This window comes from Neoarius graeffei, chromosome 2 (genome assembly GCF_027579695.1).
Source record: "Neoarius graeffei isolate fNeoGra1 chromosome 2, fNeoGra1.pri, whole genome shotgun sequence".
Lineage (NCBI taxonomy): Eukaryota > Metazoa > Chordata > Actinopteri > Siluriformes > Ariidae > Neoarius > Neoarius graeffei.
Window position 1 is genome coordinate 67337281 of NC_083570.1, and position 18802 is coordinate 67356082.

The 18802-nt window shown below is 40.7% G+C and overlaps 2 protein-coding genes across 8 annotated transcripts in view; one reads left to right on the plus strand and one right to left on the minus strand.

Annotated features, from left to right (window-relative positions):
- ptprz1a (protein tyrosine phosphatase receptor type Z1a) overlaps window positions 1-7780 on the plus strand; it is a 126151-nt gene extending 118371 nt beyond the window's left edge. For 4 of the 6 annotated variants that reach the window (XM_060914761.1, XM_060914758.1, XM_060914759.1 and 1 more), the window contains 2 exons: window positions 6741-6876; window positions 6987-7780. In XM_060914761.1, coding sequence (XP_060770744.1) covers window positions 6741-6876; window positions 6987-7130 — 280 coding nt within the window. In that variant the 3' untranslated portion in view covers window positions 7131-7780. The remainder of the gene's footprint in view (window positions 1-6740; window positions 6877-6986) is intronic. The other 2 variants (XM_060914762.1, XM_060914765.1) reach the window with 2 other exon arrangements.
- Window positions 7781-10270: 2490 nt separating this feature from the next.
- aass (aminoadipate-semialdehyde synthase) overlaps window positions 10271-18802 on the minus strand; it is a 107388-nt gene continuing 98856 nt past the window's right edge. For both annotated transcript variants that reach the window (XM_060914770.1, XM_060914769.1), the window contains exons 19-24: window positions 16870-17034; window positions 16422-16517; window positions 13135-13250; window positions 12953-13041; window positions 12687-12863; window positions 10271-12541 (exon numbers count right to left, since the gene is read on the minus strand). In XM_060914770.1, coding sequence (XP_060770753.1) covers window positions 12423-12541; window positions 12687-12863; window positions 12953-13041; window positions 13135-13250; window positions 16422-16517; window positions 16870-17034 — 762 coding nt within the window. In that variant the 3' untranslated portion in view covers window positions 10271-12422. The remainder of the gene's footprint in view (window positions 12542-12686; window positions 12864-12952; window positions 13042-13134; window positions 13251-16421; window positions 16518-16869; window positions 17035-18802) is intronic.

Consider the following 18802-nt stretch of genomic DNA (forward strand, 5'->3'; position numbering starts at 1 on the left):
CCTTGAACTCCGGTGAAGCCAGAACAAAGTTCTTCCTCCAAAATTCTCTGTCATGCATTGCATTGATGAGATCGTCTGAGTAAAGCTGAGTATCATCTTCAATGATCTGTTTGAGGGTAGTTCGAGGACGACCAACTCTTCTTTTTCCTTCTGGTTGCCACATCAGTAACTTGCTGGCTGGTTCCTTTCCTCGGGTCACATGGCCAGCTAGGGCAAGCCTCCTCTTTCGAATTACTTGAGATAGAGCTGGAAGTGGGCCATACAATTGTGTGTTCGGGATATGATCCCTCCATGATACGTTGTAGATGGCGCGCAGCATCTTTGTGTATGTTCCGTCCAACTTTACATTCCTGACTTTGTTTAATGCCCACGACTCAGAGCCATAGACAAGTATGGACTCTACACAAGCTTTGAAGACCTTTGTCTTGGTAGACTTTTTGATTGGAGCTTTCCAGACTCTCTTTAAAGAGTGTAGGGCGCCCCAAGCTTGACCAATTCTTGACTCAATATCATGGTCGCAATCTGTATACCCTCCAAGATATTTAAAATCTTGAACACGTTCAATGTTGGAGCCATCAGATGCAGATACACCCTGTTGGGATGTAGGGTTCAGATGCATGTATTTGGTTTTGGAGGCATTCAAATGTAGGCCAATAGCTTTGCATGCGTCTTCTACACGTCGAAGCAGGTCTTGAGCTTCTACAACAGTATCCTCCAAGAGGGCGATATCATCAGCATAATCTAGATCTGGTAGAGTCTGTGCTGGGTATCGTCTACTACGACGTCTGTACAACGTGAGTCCATCAGTGTCTCGGATTGCAGTTCGCAGGGCATAATCAAGACAGATAATGAATAAAAAGGGTGTAAGTGGATCACCTTGTAGTACACCGGTATTGATAAGAAAGGGGTCAGTCATTCCGTCTGGGGTGATAACTTGAGCAGAGGTGTTGTTATACATGACCCTTAGTCCTTCAACCACTTCTTCTGGGATGCCGTAAGCAATTAATATTTGCAGCATTTTCTCTCTGTTTATTGAGTTGAATGCTTTTCGAAAATCGATAAAAACTATGACTGCTTCCTTGCTAAAGTTCTTCAGCTCTTCTACAATACGGCAGAGGGCAAGAATGTGTGAGGTAGTGGACCTTCCTTGTCTGAATCCGTTTTGGTTATTCCTGAGGACATTGTCGATAACTGGCCGGATTCGATTCAGGAGGCATCGGTTATAGACTTTTGACGCAATCTGTGACAGTGCGATGCCTCTGTAATTGTCTGGCAGTCTAAGGTCTCCTTTTTTGGGGACTGGAACTAGGCCAGAAAGACCCCATTCCTCAGGATGGTTGCCAAAGTAAGTCTGATTGCAGAACTTACGGAGTTGTTTCTTCACCTTTGGCATTTTCCAAAACTCAAGTGGGAGACCGTCAAGTCCAGGAGCTTTACCGTTTTTCATTGCCTTCATAGAAGCGTCAATTTCTGCCTGTGATAATTCACCAGTTGGTATTTCTTGGAACAGATCGAAGACTTTCTCAACTGGTTGATCAGTATTTACACTAGCTTGATCTACATTGAGCAAATTTTCAAAGTGATTTTCCCAGATGTGCAAGCGATCATCTCCTTCAATACAAATGGGATTACTTGACTTTTTACCGGAAAGTTTCTTCACGAGCTCCCAGACAGACTTGATAGCTGAGGCAGCTGCTGCAGATTCGAAGGTACTGAGGATTTCATTAATACGCTTATCTTCGTGGTGGTCAAATGTCCTACGAAGATGATTCTGAGCAGATTGAATTTGACCTGTTGAGGTATGCAGAGTGGCTTGGCGAGCTGCCACTACCGAAGGGTGGACACTAACAGGTCTTGGAGGGCAAGGCTTTGGTGGAAGATGCTCCGCACCGACTTCATTTGCAATCTTGATAAAAGATGAGTAACTTTGTTCTTCTTCAGGAAGGTGGTTGAATTGTGTTACTACGCTGGTGTCGATCTTAGAAGCAAGTTGGGAGTCAGTCATCACTGAGGTCCAATATAACTTCTTCTTCCTAGCAGCTTTTGTGGTACGCAGGCTAAGTTTAACAAAAGTTGAAACAATGCGATGGTCACTTCCGATAGGGTTTGATGTTGAGTAGGCTTGACAATCGTGGACACTATTGCGCCAGCGCTTCCGGTACAAACAAAAGTCTATTTGTGAGAGAGAGCCCTTGGGTGAACGGTAGGTCCACCCCTCGAAACCCAACCCCTCCTCATAGTTGGTGTGGGAGTGGCAACAGACCAGGATTGCCTCATCAGGCTATGCCGTCGGACAAAAGACTAGCTTCTGTGTCAGGCCTAAATCGTGGATGGCTGGAAGCATTGGTCAAGTAGTCTGGTAGGGCCACCCATGGCGGACAGGCTGGTGTTGCACTTGGTCTGGCTAACGGGGCAATGGTAACGACCTGCCTTGGGATGCAGCAAGGCAGTTGGCTCCCCAGCGGTAGATCTCAGCTGGAGACAACGGTGGGGGGCACGAGACGCTGGGCGGATGAACTGTTTGCTAAGTCAACGGCCAGGGCCAACTAGTTCAGTGAGGTAACTACTGCTATATGCAGGTGTGGCGAGCCGCATATCATCGGTCAAATCCGAAGCCAATTGAAAAAGTCATGACAAAGTCAAAAAATCACTCCAAGGTTAAAGCCCTTGATTCAAGGGCTCTCACACAGTCAGACATTGCTGCTATAGCATCGAATGACGATTCGTGCCCAAACTCTACGGAAAGTCCGAATTCCGATCGTCTGAAGCTGAAAGAGGGCCTATCACGACCAACCAATCTGTTTGTAGTGTCTACATTAAACTGTAGATCCCTCCGCTCTTTATCATCTCGTGTTGAGCTAGATAAGCTCATGAATGACTATAACATTGTAGTCACCTGTATCCAAGAACATCGCCAAGTGCACGCTGATTCAGAACCAGAAATTATCGCTTGTAGCCTCGGGAAAAGCACACTGTTCACTGCATCTGCTACAAGAAACGAATGTGGTGCCTCAATCGGAGGCGTAGGCTTCTGCATTCAATCGAATCTGTTACCACTACTTACGTCAGTTAAGAAATACAGCGACCGTTTGATAGTTGCTACATTCAAAGGCAACCCCAAGACAGTGATTGTATCCTGTTACGCACCACATAGCGGTCTTTCTGATGAAATTGCTGATGATTTCTACTCATGCCTGAACAGAGTGGTAACAAATGTACCACAACAAGCAATGTTGCTCGTATGTGGAGACTTCAATGCCCAGTTGAGAAACAGATTCTCATTGCACAAGATTACCAACCGAAACGGCCAACTACTTTTGGATTTTACACAACAGCACAACCTTATTATTGGTAACCAGTTGTTTTGTAATTTTAATAACATAACACGCAAAACCCTGCATTCTAGTGCATTCTAGTACTTATTTTCACTAAAACAACATAACTTTTAAGCCTTTTTCTTTCATGTACGTTAATGATTAACATGTCAAAAATATCAAATATAATTCCCCTAGTTAATGAGTAATTTTCAGGAGTGCATTTAGAAAATGCTGTGATTTTCCTGCTACACAGTTCATTACTTTGAAAAAAATCAGACAGTTGAAGGTAAACTCAGCAAAATCCCAAAACAGTGCTGTTAAAAAGTAAAGGTCTGTTAGAGTTTCTAAAGCTTTCAGGTTTCAGTGTTGGGGACATTGAGCCTCGTTTATCAATCTTTTAGTAGAGTTGTGCGTTTGCAGAAGCTAAAGTGAACTAAACATTTCCAATTCATATTTATGCGAGTTGAAGCCAATTGTTTACATTAGTTCGTATTGTCTGTAAATTTAAACACACCAATGAATACCAAATTTCTCATGTAAAGCAGGGGCGTAGGGTGTGTGTGTGTGTGTCACACACTGACTGGCAGCCTGAGTGCATTCTGTAAAAAAAAAGAGCCCCGTGGCCGGCGAGGGCCTTTCTGTGTGGAGTTTGCATGTTCTCCCCGTGTCCGCGTGGGTTTCCTCCGGGTGCTCCGGTTTCCCCCACAGTCCAAAGACATGCAGGTTAGGTTAACTGGTGACTCTAAATTGACCGTAGGTGTGAATGTGAGCGTGAATGGTTGTCTGTGTCTATGTGTCAGCCCTGTGATGACCTGGCGACTTGTCCAGGGTATACCCCGCCTTTCACCCGTAGTCAGCTGGGATAGGCTCCAGCTTGCCTGCGACCCTGTAGAACAGGATAAAGCGGCTACAGATAATGAGATGAATGAGATGAGAAAATAAATTACCATTGCTAGTTTTAGGCAGCTTAGAAACCGGCTCTTCCGTTATTGTTGTTTCTTCCACGTTTTCTTGATGTTGTGTTCTAGAAACGGCACTAAAACTTAGCTTCGAAACCACAAAATGCAACTTTGATGGGAAAAAAATATATAATAAATTGCTTACCTCTCTTCACGTCGAAAGAAGGAGGAAAGTTTTGCTTGTTTTGACATGGCGAATTATTAACACTAGAAAATACTTGTAATTTGCAACTAAAAAGTCTGCAGCTACACTGGCAGCTTGAACATGCTTTCTAGTGTGATTGTGTTGCACTTGCGCAGAATGGTGTCAGTCCTGCACACCTTAGCACGTGCACCTGAAGGCGTGCCTTGGGCACGCGCGCCATTAACAAAGAACACCTGTCTTTAATCAGTGAACTATGTTTGGGCTATTTAAGGACTGCGCCCATGCAAGGACGATGCCAAGTATTACGCTGCATCTAAGGAACGTGAAAAATCTGAAAAATAAATTTCTCCATTTGGAAAACCGGAGATTTTCAAGAGTTTTGTCAAATATCCGAAGTTTCCGGGTATTTCGTCATTAGCGGAAAAACTCCGGAGGAATTTTCATGAAAATCTAAAAATCCAGAATTCCAGGAAAATCCGGAACACTTTCATGACTATGATTCTAATTTCTACATTCAACCCAAGTTTCAATAAAATCAAAATGAGTTAAAGGTCTCCTTGCATCATTTTTTCATTAATTGTGCGGTGGTCTCTAGTATGAATGAATGCCCTGTGAGCCGGTTTTGGTGAAAAAAATGCTGTGGTTCTCCTGTTTCAGGCTGTTCTAGTTTGGTGGAGGAGTGGGTGGCAGGAGAACGACAGGATTTCTGCTCTTACTCATTAATATTCATGACATGTAAACGTGTTACCTCTGATTGGCTAACAGCAATCAGTAAACGTGTTACCTCTGATTGGCTAACAGCACTGTGACGCTACCTCCAGTGGGTCAGAACAAACGGATGTGGGTGTCTTTGTAAAAACTGTTTTGATTGGCTATTATGGTGTCGACATCAATGTTTTGACCAATAACAATATAGATAACACGAATTTTACATCACATTCAACGAGATTTAAATGAGACTAAAGATGGCGACTTACAAATAATGTGTAAACATCGTTGGACTTAATAAAGTTTGAACAGCATGAAGGAACATACCCCAACCCCCCGAAATTAATTAAAAAAAATTCTCAACAGATTTGGCATAATATAAAAAGGTTGTTTTTTTACTCAGAAAAAGCGGAGATCCGCTGAAAAGTGGAAAACTCTCATCCCTGCCTAGCTTGTGACCATGTCATGCATGCTAACGTGGAGAATATGAACACGCTATTTTGTAACAAAAACCTTCGAACAAAAAGTTCATGTTTTACTTACAGCTTGTGAGCTGGCAGTCGATCGTCTTGACGGTACAGATCCAGAGATTAAATGCAACCTCGAAGCAAAACCACTACTGAAGGCGCCGAAGTTTGAAAAGTCACTGTGGTTGAAATGATCAGAACACAGTACTAACGCTGCATTATACTTCGCTGGTGGTGTTCCAAAGATAAATTCCAACCATTTCTTCTTCAGCTCTTCTATCTTGGGCAAGAAATGCAGCGGTGATATGTTACTGCCACAAATAACACAGGCACGAACTTGTTCAGACATGTTTTCAGCTTGCTGTTAGGTCCTCTTCGTTAGCTACTGACGAGATGGGCTCTGCTATCTCTCCTCGCGCTTAAATCCGAACTTCCTTCCCGTGGGCGGTCGCAAGCCAAGGTGGGCGAGGCCATGAATACTAATTTTCGAAGTGACGTAACTTCGTATAGCTTTTTCTGATCCGCTCGTTTTTCCGACTATTTTCTTTCATAAGCTAATACAGGGAATGGGGGTAGAATTACATTTTCACATACAGCATGCATATGCAACTCGGAGTGAACTATGGTATTTCAAAAAGAGCCAGTATTAAACATTTTTGGTGGAAGGGCACCTTTAATGCATTTTAATCAGCATTTTATCTTCAAATTAAAATAATGGATATATATTTGCTTTTGAAATGATCTACTTGAAAATGTATTTTTATTGTAAGACACACTATCATTTATTTACTCTGACAATCAGGCAACTGGGTTTATGTCCAAGGTTCTGCACTAGTTACTGGAAGGTTAGGAGTTTAAATTCCACGAGTGCCAGTGGTGTGTGCTTGAGCAAAACATTTAACTTTTAAGAACGGAAATTGAAGTAAAAATGAAACGTCTATGCAGGGCTGCACATGACTCCAAAATTCTGCAACATCTTTACTTGCCTTTTGTGTAAATAAACTAGTGATTTGTGAGGTCTGGGACATGCCCCGGTACAATCTGAATATCATTACTCATTCTGTGGTGTTGTCACAGCTGTACATTTTATATCCCAAGCTAAACCCCAAAGATAAAAATCTTGTGTATTGTGCTGTGTGTGCAGTTGTGGTGGTGTAACAGCTGGGACGTTCTGTGCCCTCTACACCCTGCTCCAGCAGCTGGAGGCTGAAGGCTCTGTGGATGTTTACCTGGTGGCCAAAATGACCAACCTGATGAGGCCTGGGATCTTCACTGACATTGTGCGCTTTGCTTTTAATCCATTAAAACAATCCATTTTATTATTACTGCAGCATGTGCTACATTGAACAGAAACAAATGGAAAACAGTTCTGTCTTGATTTATTTAACAGGAACAGTACCAGTTCCTCTACAAAGCCATTTTGAGTCTGGTCAGCACCCAAGAAGATGAAAAAGCCCTCCAGTTCTCCAAAAACACCACCACGTTCCCAGGGGGCACTGCAAGTGCCGCAGATAGTCTGGAATCCCTGGTGTGACCATAGCAATGTGTGCATGCAGCTCTTATTAATCTTCTCCCTGCTGCTCCTTTTTAAAAAAAAAAAATTTTATACACCTGATCACATCCCACGTGCACATGAGCTCACCAAACACAGTGCCACCCTGGAACTTGACATGTGCCTTCGTACATTCGTTACAAAGCCGATTCAGTTTAATATTAGACTTATAAAGTCTATGGCTCGTCTTTGTACTAATATCTTACTAATTTTTCAAAGGAAATTCATATTTATATTATACAGCTCCTTGAAAGGGTAAAGTCACTTGTTAATAAGGCTTAATTTTTAGAGTATAGATTGTAGCAGACAAGAGCCACACTGGTTTTTTTTTACATGAATGTAAATACAAAGACTGTGGCTTTTTCAGTCACTTTTCAAACAAGAAAATTAAATAATATTCTAATTTGTAAATATTATAGCAACCAAGTCAATGGACCAAATTTCTATTTATATGGCTAGATTTTTATATTTTACTGCTGTTAAGGCTGTAGTGCTTTACACTGTATGTAAAAACACAATGTAGAGAAAATGTTATTCTAATACTTCTGAAGTCTCAATATTACACGGTCACTGATTTAACTGCACATACACCTGGTTTCTGCTATATGTAGGATTAAACAAAACTTAAAGTTCTGCTTTACACAACATTAGCTTGTGAATTTATTCTTCTCATGTTCCATTTTTACCTTCTTTTGCATCGTTGTGGTAGTAATATACAGATTTACCTAAAGTCTCTATTCATGAGCAAATTTACAGCTAATGTGTTAAAACATTTTATATCACAGTGCTGTTGAGGTCATGCTGTTGGAAAATAATCAACATTAAGATGGTTGCAGTAACTCCACCTTGCTTCGTACCACGTTATTTTCCTACATGCACGCTGCATCATATTTTATTTCTTATAACGTGTTAATTGCTTGTTTTTCTTTAAATATTTCTCTCAAAATCAATAATGCTTCTGTGTCATGAAGCTGAACGTTTGCCCTTAGGACAAATCTGTCGATTACAGCCTCAAGACACCCAGTTGTTTGGTATGTGCCACACTTCACTTCCACTGAAATTACCATTAAGATCAACTTAGTATTCATGGTTCAATCAGCTTCACATGGTCTTTCATCACTGCATCTCTGGCTTAAGTCCAATAGCTTATAGCGGTCTCTAACCAGACTGATCATCACAACACACTCCTTAAAGGGCCTCTAAGAATTACTCAGTGCATACTTGAAGAAATAAGTAAGGGTCAGTTTTAAAATAAGCAGTTAATGCATTAAGATTTGTGTTATTACTTTAGTGACACATGAGAAGTAGTGTCTTATTGTAAAATCATCTGAAGAATGGTTTCTCTACAAATTATTTCTACTTTAATCCAGTCTAAGACATGAAAGGCTACGCACTTGAGTAGGGAAATGTAGGTCAGATGGCCAGACATGGTCTTGACTACACGGCGTATTGGTGCCTTAATTTGCATTTTTGACTTTTTAGTGATTATTATCCTGAACTTAGTGGCCTACATAAAGACTTGCCAAGTGGCACTAACTGGGCAAAAACAACACTATAGCTATGACTGTTACTGTCTGATCAACAGAAACTTGTAGCAACTAAATAGATGGTGACAAGAGAATTAAATTTCAATTATTTAATCAGTGTCAGTGAAATGTTGTTCTCATGCCATTTACCCTACAACATCGAAATAACAGGCTCCCTGGTGGTAAGGATGCTTAAGCAGCTTTGGATCACAGGATTAATAAGACAGAAAAAAAAAAAACAACCAAACTCTAAAATCAATATCCTGAAAACTTGTAGACGTGCATCTCAGGCTAGATACAGTAGCAGGTAAATGGATTTGTGGTTTGTCAATTAGCAAACATAACGGATCAGACTGAGGAAAAGGAAGTTTCCAAGAGAACTAATGAACTGTAATTTACAATAATTAACTACAGCAAATATAATAAATCATTTCAATAACAGCTATAATGAGTTTATGCTGTATTAGGGCACAAAACAATGTAAAAGTGGAGGAGGACATCAGGTTCACGGCTGTGAAGCTTAGTGTTGATTGGGGTCATTCTGCACAAAGACACTCATAACGACAATGCAATCTGTTAAAATCACATTTGAATAAACCGATTATATTTCGTATATGGAGCCCTTCATAGCCGCGTTCACAGTTTTTAAACAGAGCGGGTTGTACTTAAGAAGACAGAGTTAAGACAAAAGTCATAACACAGTTTCATGAGGAACAACTCAGTTTTTATTACCATACAGCTGAGAAGTGAGGAGCTCTGTAACTGGAGCTGCTGACACACTGCTTTAAATAATAGTGGAATTCAAAAACCAAATAAAGAGGCTACAGCACTGAACCTCCAGTAATATTTGTAGCTCTGAGGTTCGAAGCTTGAATTACATGATACAGAGAGTATTAACATTAACTGAAAGACTAGAAAGAAAATTCCAGAAAGAAACTGGGAAATACATCGGGGTCCCCCAACTTCCAATTTTACAGGAGGAAGCCTCAACAGAGCCACAAATATTTTGAAGCATTCAGTCCATCATCACACAAAAGTGAAAAACAATTGATTAAGAAAACCATCATTCATCCAATCATCATCAGTAGTACATTTTACAGAACTTTACTCTGATATTGTGCTTTTGGTGGTGAATTGAAGGCCTTCCTTTTGGGCCAATGACCCCAAATGGACGTGAATTTTCTTCGACCCCAAGCCTTGACCACCCTACATTTTTATAACTCCACATGAATAATATACGACTACTGCAACATTTGAACATTCATTACGTTAGTAACATACGTGTGTGTAAGAGACAGGAATATCCCTTGCATTTATTTACCAGGGGGCGGCACGGTGGTGTAGTGGTTAGCGCTGTCGCCTCACAGCAAGAAGGTCCTGGGTTCGAGCCCCGGGGCCGGCGAGGGCCTTTCTGTGCGGAGTTTGCATGTTCTCCCCGTGTCCGCGTGGGTTTCCTCCGGGTGCTCCGGTTTCCCCCCACAGTCCAAAGACATGCAGGTTAGGTTAACTGGTGACTCTAAATTGAGCGTAGGTGTGAATGTGAGTGTGAATGGTTGTCTGTGTCTATGTGTCAGCCCTGTGATGACCTGGCGACTTGTCCAGGGTGTACCCCGCCTTTCGCCCGTAGTCAGCTGGGATAGGCTCCAGCTTGCCTGCGACCCTGTAGAAGGATAAAGCGGCTACAGATAATGAGATGAGAATGAGATTTATTTACCAGTCTAGTGGAAAGTGTTATGTTGTTACTCTACATTCATACATACATGGGGAAGCTGTGGCCTAAAGGGGAAGCCATGGTTAGTGAAGCAGCTTTATGACCAAAGGTTGCCAGTTCAATTCTCTGGATCAGCAGGAACGGCTGAAGTGCCCTTGAGCAAGGCACCTAGCACCAAACTGCTCTGGGTAAATGTGCTCACATCCCTAGATGGGTTAAATGCAGAGAAAGAATTTCACTGTGCTCTAATGAACATGTAACGAATAAAAATAAATAAATTCATACCAGACACAGCGAGAGTATCAAAACGACCGCAAGTCGTTTAGTTTCTGTTAGCTAGTGTCTCTTGGTGGTGAGCAGTGGCATGATCATTGGTGGTACAACTTGGGCAGTGGGGCATCAGAATAAAGTTGAAGTCCAGTCACCTTTACAGTAATTAGTGTGGCAGTGGGGGCGTGGCCGAGCAGCAGTTTGTGAACAGAGGGTGGAGTCGGGGAAGGTAAGAGGCCAAATTGCTACACCTATCATCAATTAACGCGTGTCTGTGTGTGTCTCTTGCAGAGACAGCAGGGTATAAAAGGAGAAGAGCAGAAGTGTGGTGGCTGGGATCAGAACATGTCTGTCCCTGTCATGTCTTGCTGAAAAGCAAAGAAATGCATGTGTGTTGAAGCACTAACAATCCGCCTGCCGTACTTCTGTACTCCACCCATATCGGGGCAGCTTTCCACATTAGCTATGACGCAGGACGGAAACTGCATTACGGTCCAGAATGCATGTGTGTGTTTATATGGCCACACTGTCAGTCATTTTACAGACACGCCACACACTGCTAACATTCTAATACTGCAGCTTAGCCTTCATAAGAAACAATTCTCATAAATGCTATACAGTGTGCTTGAAATGGTGATGATGGTCCCTTCTAATTTTAACTCTAGTTAGCATGCTAGACTAGACTGGGTGGGGATACAAGGGGGGGGGGGGGAGTAGTATACACACAAATTCAAACAGGATTCAGCTCCACCTACTTAACCAATAGAGACCTAATCTTAATTTAAAAAAAAAAAAACAACCCCGTATCCAAAGCACCTTTCAAAGCTGTCTGCTGTCATGGGCTGTATCTCAATTCGAATATTCTGACCTTACATTCAAAAGTATTTACTCCTCCAGAAGACTGGTACACAAAACGGATGTTTCAGTAGGTTTGAACTCAACACCAGAGTTTTTTCAAATTCAAACACCAACTGGAATGGGAAAACCAAGCTGGTGTTAGTACAATAAGAGTCTAGAATAGTGTACAAGTATGTGATTTGAGACCTAATGCTTGCTTGTTTTGCAGAGGTTGATGGATGGGGAAATTTGTCCCTTTTTATTGCTGAACTACATTAAGGCAATGTGTCAGGATAGTGAAAAGGATTAAAATAACCTTGATTTATTCATTTAAATGTGGCTTGCTGAATGGGACTCCTAGTTCTTCTTTCGGCTGCTCCCGTTAGGGGTCGCCACAACGGCTCTGATCCGTATAATTGATCTGGCATAGGTTTAACACCGGATCCCCTTCCTGATGCAATCCTCCCCAATCTATCCAGACTTGGGACTGGCGTAACATTTCAAAAATATTAGTACACAAACTCTGCCTTTGGTATTACAAATATTAATTTCTAAAATAAGCAACCGTAATAAAAAGAGAAGATAGAGTTTCCCCCTAGTTTGGGAACCCCTTTGAAATGCATACTAGAATATTTGTCTTTCACAAAAAAAAAAAAAAAAAGTGGAGTTTAGTTCAGTTTAGTTTGCTTCTTGGTTGAAATAACTGCTTTATGCGCAGGTGTTTAAGGGGATAGAGGGATATATACTGAAGTACAAGCAGGAACGTTTCAATAAAACCGTTATATTATAAAAGCAATTTTACAGGAGGAAGCCTCAACAGAGCCACAAATATTTTGAAGCATTCAGTCACTCATCACACAAAAGTGAAAAACAATTGATTAAGAAACCGTCATTCATCCAATTATCATTAGTAGTACATTTTACAGAACTTTACTCTGATATTGTGCTTTTGGTGGTGTATTGAAGGCCTTCCTGCTGAAGTTTCCTCAAAACAGGTGCATAGACGTTCTTTGTTACTGGTACAACAAGCCCTTTAGTGTTCAGGTCACCTGAAAACAACAACAGAGTGTTCGATGAGAAGTGACATATTTACCATATTTATTTATTTATTTAAAAAACACAAAGCATGAAACAATCAAAGATCAAATGTGATTTTTGCACTTGGAGCATATAGACTGCATGTGGACGTTTTACCATCTAGGACCATACGAGCTACGATGGCAGTAGGGTAGCCCACTGTTTTCCCCATGGCAGAAAAACCATCAGCATCTCCATAGACCACCAGATTGATGTGCTTCGTCTCAAGTTCTCCTGTAGGGTGTCTGATACCAATGTCATTCCTCATGATGATCATATCTCTCTCTCCTTTCTCTGATAGAACACAAAATGACATAACAGTTTGGCTCTCATTCCCAGACAGATAATGCTTTAAGTGAGACAGGTGGATGCCCATAGTTTACCGTAAGAGAGCTTCGCCTCCAGGTGTGTAGCGAGTGCTTCCAGGACAGTGTTAGCGTGAGGCACAGGCTCCTCGCTCAGCATCTCAAACCTGGAAGAGACAAACGTGTCGACTTGAATTACAAGATCCAAACCAATTCCTGAAAGAGTTTAGGTGTTGACGTGGTTCGGTTTCACTACACACCATTTGAGAGTCTGCATCCTGAACTCATCTCTCCCTATTTGATTGAACACAGCTTTCTCAAAAGATTCGGTGCTAACATCAGAGGACAAGCCAATCTGCTTACACAGGAGTTCTTTCTGCAGGCAAAATGGAAACACTATATTAAAATAAAAAAAGAAAATGATATATATGAGCTGTTTTCATGGGCTTCTTGTTGCAGTGTATTTGATCCACCATTATCAGCCCATACATTAATATTTGTAATTAACATGAAGTCTTCAGTGGTGCACAAAATTTATTCAATGATACATTTCTTACAGTGGTGCTTGAAAGTTTGTGAACCCTTTAGAATTTTCTATATGTCTGCATAAATATGACCTAAAACATTTATTTAGGATAATCCTCAAAACATTTATTGAGGATCATTTTCCTCAATAAATAAATGACCAAGTATAATATTTTTGTTTCATTTGTTTAACTGGGTTCTCTTTATCTATTTTTAGGACTTGTGTGAAAATCTGATGATATTTTAGGTCATATTTATGGAGAGATATAGAAAATTCTAAAGGGTTCACAAACTTTCAAGCACCACTGTAGTTGGCGTTTTTCATAACCTCCTCCAACACACTTGGTGAAGGTAATGTTTTCGCCTCTGTTTTTTGTTTGACTTTTCCCCAACGCAACTCAAAGTAGCAAATGGATTTTGATGAAATTTTGAGGAAAGGTGGGCCACGGGCTAAGGAATAAGTAATTAGATTTTGATTCAGGTATCTATGTGGATCCAGGATTCCCTCCCCAACGTAACTCAAAAAGTAGTGAATGGATTTTGATGAAATTTGGTGTACAGCTTCAGTATTATCCTTGGTTCAAATGATTTAATTACGTTGATGTGGCTTGGTGGAGGTATGCACTCAACCGAGTGTCCTTCTAGTTTAAGCTTCTTTTACTGATATGTTAGTCTATTTTGACTTTGGTTAACATTTTCCTACATATGATACAGATAGAGCACCGCCCTCTTAAGTAGAAATTAAGCTAGGGCTAATTAGAGATGAAGATAAGGCTAAGCCACCATCACCCGATAGTCAACTAGCATTGTAAGTAACTCAAAAAATAGTGAACAGATTTTGATGAAATTTTGAGGAAAGCTAAGCCATGAGCCAAAGAACAATTACGTAGATTTTGATACAAATCCAGATATGTTCGCATCAAATCTATATCCGGATACAATGCTAGTTGACTATCTGCTGATAGTGACAAGCAGAAATTAGCCCTTGCTTCATCCCTACTTAAAAGAGAGTAATGCTCTTTCACATGTTCATCTGTAGACTCTGCTCAAGCGGATAAAACTCCACATTTTCATCTTTAATGCTAATACCAGCATCAGGGTCATCATGTTCATGATCTCGTTGGTCGCCAACTAGCTGAGCACAGCCTTTGCTCCAAGTCGCCACAACTGTGTTATAGAACAATACTGCATTTGGAACTTTCAGTTGCAGGAAAACGTTGATTGAGAAAAGAAGCTCCTGCTCTGTTGTTTTTAGGTGCCAACAGCAAAACTTTGGTGTTATCCATTCTGTTTAAGAGGACTGAAAATTTTTTCTCCCATTAAACGCCACTACAACTGTGCTAGCAATGTCCCCCTGCAACAAGGCAGACAGCTGCTGGCTTCTCACAGGAATAACAAAATTACAATTTTAGAAACTAGAAGGGCACTCAGAGTGCATACCTCTGCCAAACCACATACTGTAACAGCAAAATCAAAATCACCTGAACCTAGTACTACAGTACTAAAGCTGTACACCAAATTTAATCAAAATCCATTCACTACTTTGAGTTACACGGGGAACAGACACCCCCCCCAAAAAAAAAAAAAAATCCTGCATCAACATACATATCTGGATTTACATCAAAATCTTTGGACCATCACTCACCTTTCCTCAAAAATTTAATCAAAATCCGTTCACTACTTTTGGAGCTACATTAGGAACAGACAAACAAACTAACAAAACAGAGGCGAAAACATAACCTCCTCCAACAAAGTTGGCAGAGGTAAGAAATAAGCACCAGAATCACTAAATCACAACACAAATATTTAAATATACACATATTTAATGTGTTTCAGGGAAGAGACTTACCCTAACTACAGAAAAAAAATAGGCGATTTCTGATGTTAAAGAACAAGCAACAATTTAAAAAAAAAGTTTAAAACAAATAAAAAACAAAGTTAAACATTTAAATAATGATAGAAATATTAAAATGTAAGCAAATTTGTGATTACTGACCTTCCCTGTGTCTGAAATCACTCACTACATGGTGGACTATATAGTGAGTTTGCCATTTTGTAGTGCTGTCCGAATGTATAGTGAGAATTATTACACCCTATATAGTGCACTCAAAAGTGTCCCACAATGCACCACGAAAAGCAGTGTATAACCGATGGTCACTAGCCAAGCAATATATACCATCATGCACTGCAGTTGCACTGATTTGGGGGGGGGGGGGGGGGAAGAGTTGGGGTGAATGGACGAAGGAAGAAACATTATAAAACGGGCATTCAAGTACAATTAAAAATAGTAAGAGAATAGAAAATAAGCTAAAATATGACAGATAAAATACAAGAATAAAAGTTAGAGTTCAGAGCGAGGAATTAATCAAAAGCCTGAAATTTGATTTAATAAAAGGCAGCAGCACAGAAGAAAGTATTCAGTCTTGATTTAAAAGAACTGAAAGATGCAGCAGACACAAAGTACTTTGTATTTATTAATGTGGGAAATACACTCAGTATAATATGGATTTATCACAAAAATACATGCATGTATTTATTATTTTGAAAACCCACCAGCCGACTGATCTGGCACGTTTTAATTGTGCGACAGTAATGACATAAATAACAGCGCAACAGAGTAGTGTCCAAAAGTCTTTTTTCATATCCAATGAGCTCAATATATAGTCCTCTATATAGTGAGTAGGGAGTAGTGAACGAGGGAGTGATTTCGGACACAGGGCATGTTCATGCCTTTGTACAAAAGGTCACATTTTCCTCAAGTTACTTCCCTTTATCTCTTCCATTGAAACATGTTCAGACAACACCGATGGATTGGATCCAACATGGCAAGTCAGATTTTACACCAACTTGGGAGTCCATGCCAGTTTGAGTGTACACTGCCATTTATAGATTCTACTTTGCGCTGACATTGTTGCTGATATAATTATTTACATTATAGCATTATAATTACATTTTTAAAAGAATGCAAAATCGAGGCACTCTCAATAATGGTCTCAACATAAATAAGTAAATTAAGGTATACCCAGGAGACAGGATTGGCTGTGTTTTCCAACATTGGGCAAGGCTCAGTGTTGATCAGGCCTAGTTTTATAAAGCTGCTCACTGCACTGGAGAAGCCCTGTGGGAATGAACCACAAAGACACTGCTCAAAGTATTCACTCAGATGCCATTCCTTTCTCACCTGGGACAAAGGAACAAATTCTAAATATAAAATCACGCCTCTGTGGTTTAAAAAGAAAAAAAAAAATAAAAAAAATCACTGGTACATGTAGAATCTAACAACAAACTATTAGGTGCACGCATGTCTAGACAAGAACAGAAAAGAACCCTGCTAAAATTACAATCTTCTCATTAGTGGCATTGTATTTATTATTAAAAGATCAGGTTGTATTATTACGGCTTAGAAACGTACACCAAACTGTAGTACAAACTGTCGCAACTGGACAAAAAATAATTGCTGGGTGGAAAACCTTGAAGCGTAGAGTCCCTCTGATCAGTGTGTGCGCAGACTCAATGCCATAGGGTTCAGCATAAATGGTGCTGTCTCGATTGGGAAAGCCCTCAAGGTTAAAACCCGGCAAGAAGTCCATGGGCACGGTGGCATCTAGACACCTACCAGGGGGAATACTGATAACCTGGAAAAAACACAGACACACACACACAAAAAAAAAAAAAAAAAAAAAAAAAAAAAAAAACTTACACCAGTGTCCTCCCCAATGAATACTTCCCAGAAAAGCCCAGTGGAAGAGAGAAGAATTAAATGCACTGTGCAGTGGCTCATGTTAAAGGAACAGTCCACCGTACTTCCATAATGAAATATGCTCTTATCTGAATTGAGACGAGCTGCTCCGTACCTCTCCGAGCTTTGCACGACCTCCCAGTCAGTCAGACGTGCGGTCACTCCTGTTAGCAATGTAGCTAGGCTCAGCATGGCCAATGGTATTTTTTGGGGCTGTAGTTAGATGCGACCAAACTCTTCCGCGTTTTTCCTGTTTACATATGACCAGTGATATGAAACAAGTTCAGTTACACAAATTGAAACGTAGCGATTTTCTATGCTATGGAAAGTCCGCACTATAATGACAGGCGTACTAACACCTTCTGCGCGCTTCGACAGCGCATTGATATCTGAGCTCCGTATCAATGCGCTGCCGAAGCACGCAGAAGGTGTTAGTACGCCTGTCATTATAGTGCGGACTTTCCATAGCATAGAAAATCGCTACGTTTCAATTTGTGTAACTGAACTTGTTTCATATCACTGGTCATATAAACCTATGTAAACAGGAAAAACGTGGAAGAGTTTGGTCGCATCTAACTACAGCCCCAAAAAAATACCGTTGGCCATACTGAGCCTAGCTACATTGCTAACAGGAGTGACAGCACGTCTGACTGCGTCTGACTGACTGGGAGGTCACGCAAAGCTCGGACAGGTACGGAGCAGCTCGTCTCAATTCAGATAAGAGCATATTTCATTATGGAAGTACGGTGGACTGTTCCTTTAAGGTTAATCAATGTGCTCTTTCTTGGTCCAATGAGCTTCATATATGTCGCTCTCATTTAAGGGAGGAAAAAATAAAAAATTTGCACCTCCTATTTATATCTGTTCAGAATACATCAGTTCAGTCCGAATAATATTCATATTCAGTTAAATTACTCAGATTTTAGTTATCCCTAGAATGAATGAATGCATGCATACATACCATCTACTTTTGTCTGCCCTTAGGTAACCATAGTCTATCGGTAGTGACGGATCATTCGTCACCCCCTTCTTCCCCCATTGACGAAAAACACCCACCAAAAAAAAAAGCACGGCTGTGCTGACATTGATATTACTGGGTGGAAGATCATTCTCAGCACATCAGTGACACTGACTGCAGAGATGTTAGTGATATTTTTAAACTCTGTGTTGACTTACTGTCTACTTTATTAGACACGTCCACCAGGGTAAGTGCTCGGTTAGAGATGGCAACTCAGTCAACACAGTGCGTGTTAATTGTCCTCCATCACTCATCAATGTCAGTTTCCAACTATAAAGCCACTGTTGACTGCGAGACTCTTTCCAAACCACAATTGACTTTGGGGTGTTTAAATTCCTAGAAAACACTGGCGCAGCTGATGAATCATCTCTCGGCCCATCACATCATCCACTGACAGCAGTGGCATGTCAGTGTGACTTCCGTGTTGCAACCAGTCCAGCACCTAAATAATACCTTAGTAGTCATGGTCCTGTGTTAGTCCCGTTCCATTAATAGATGAAACATTGAGGCGGTGACAAACTGATCATAGCAGTAAATGTGCAAGGTATACCTACAGTGGTGCTTGAAAAGTTTGCAAACCCTTTCAAATTTTCAGTATTTCTGCATAAATATGACCTAAAACAACATCAGATTTTCACACAAGTCC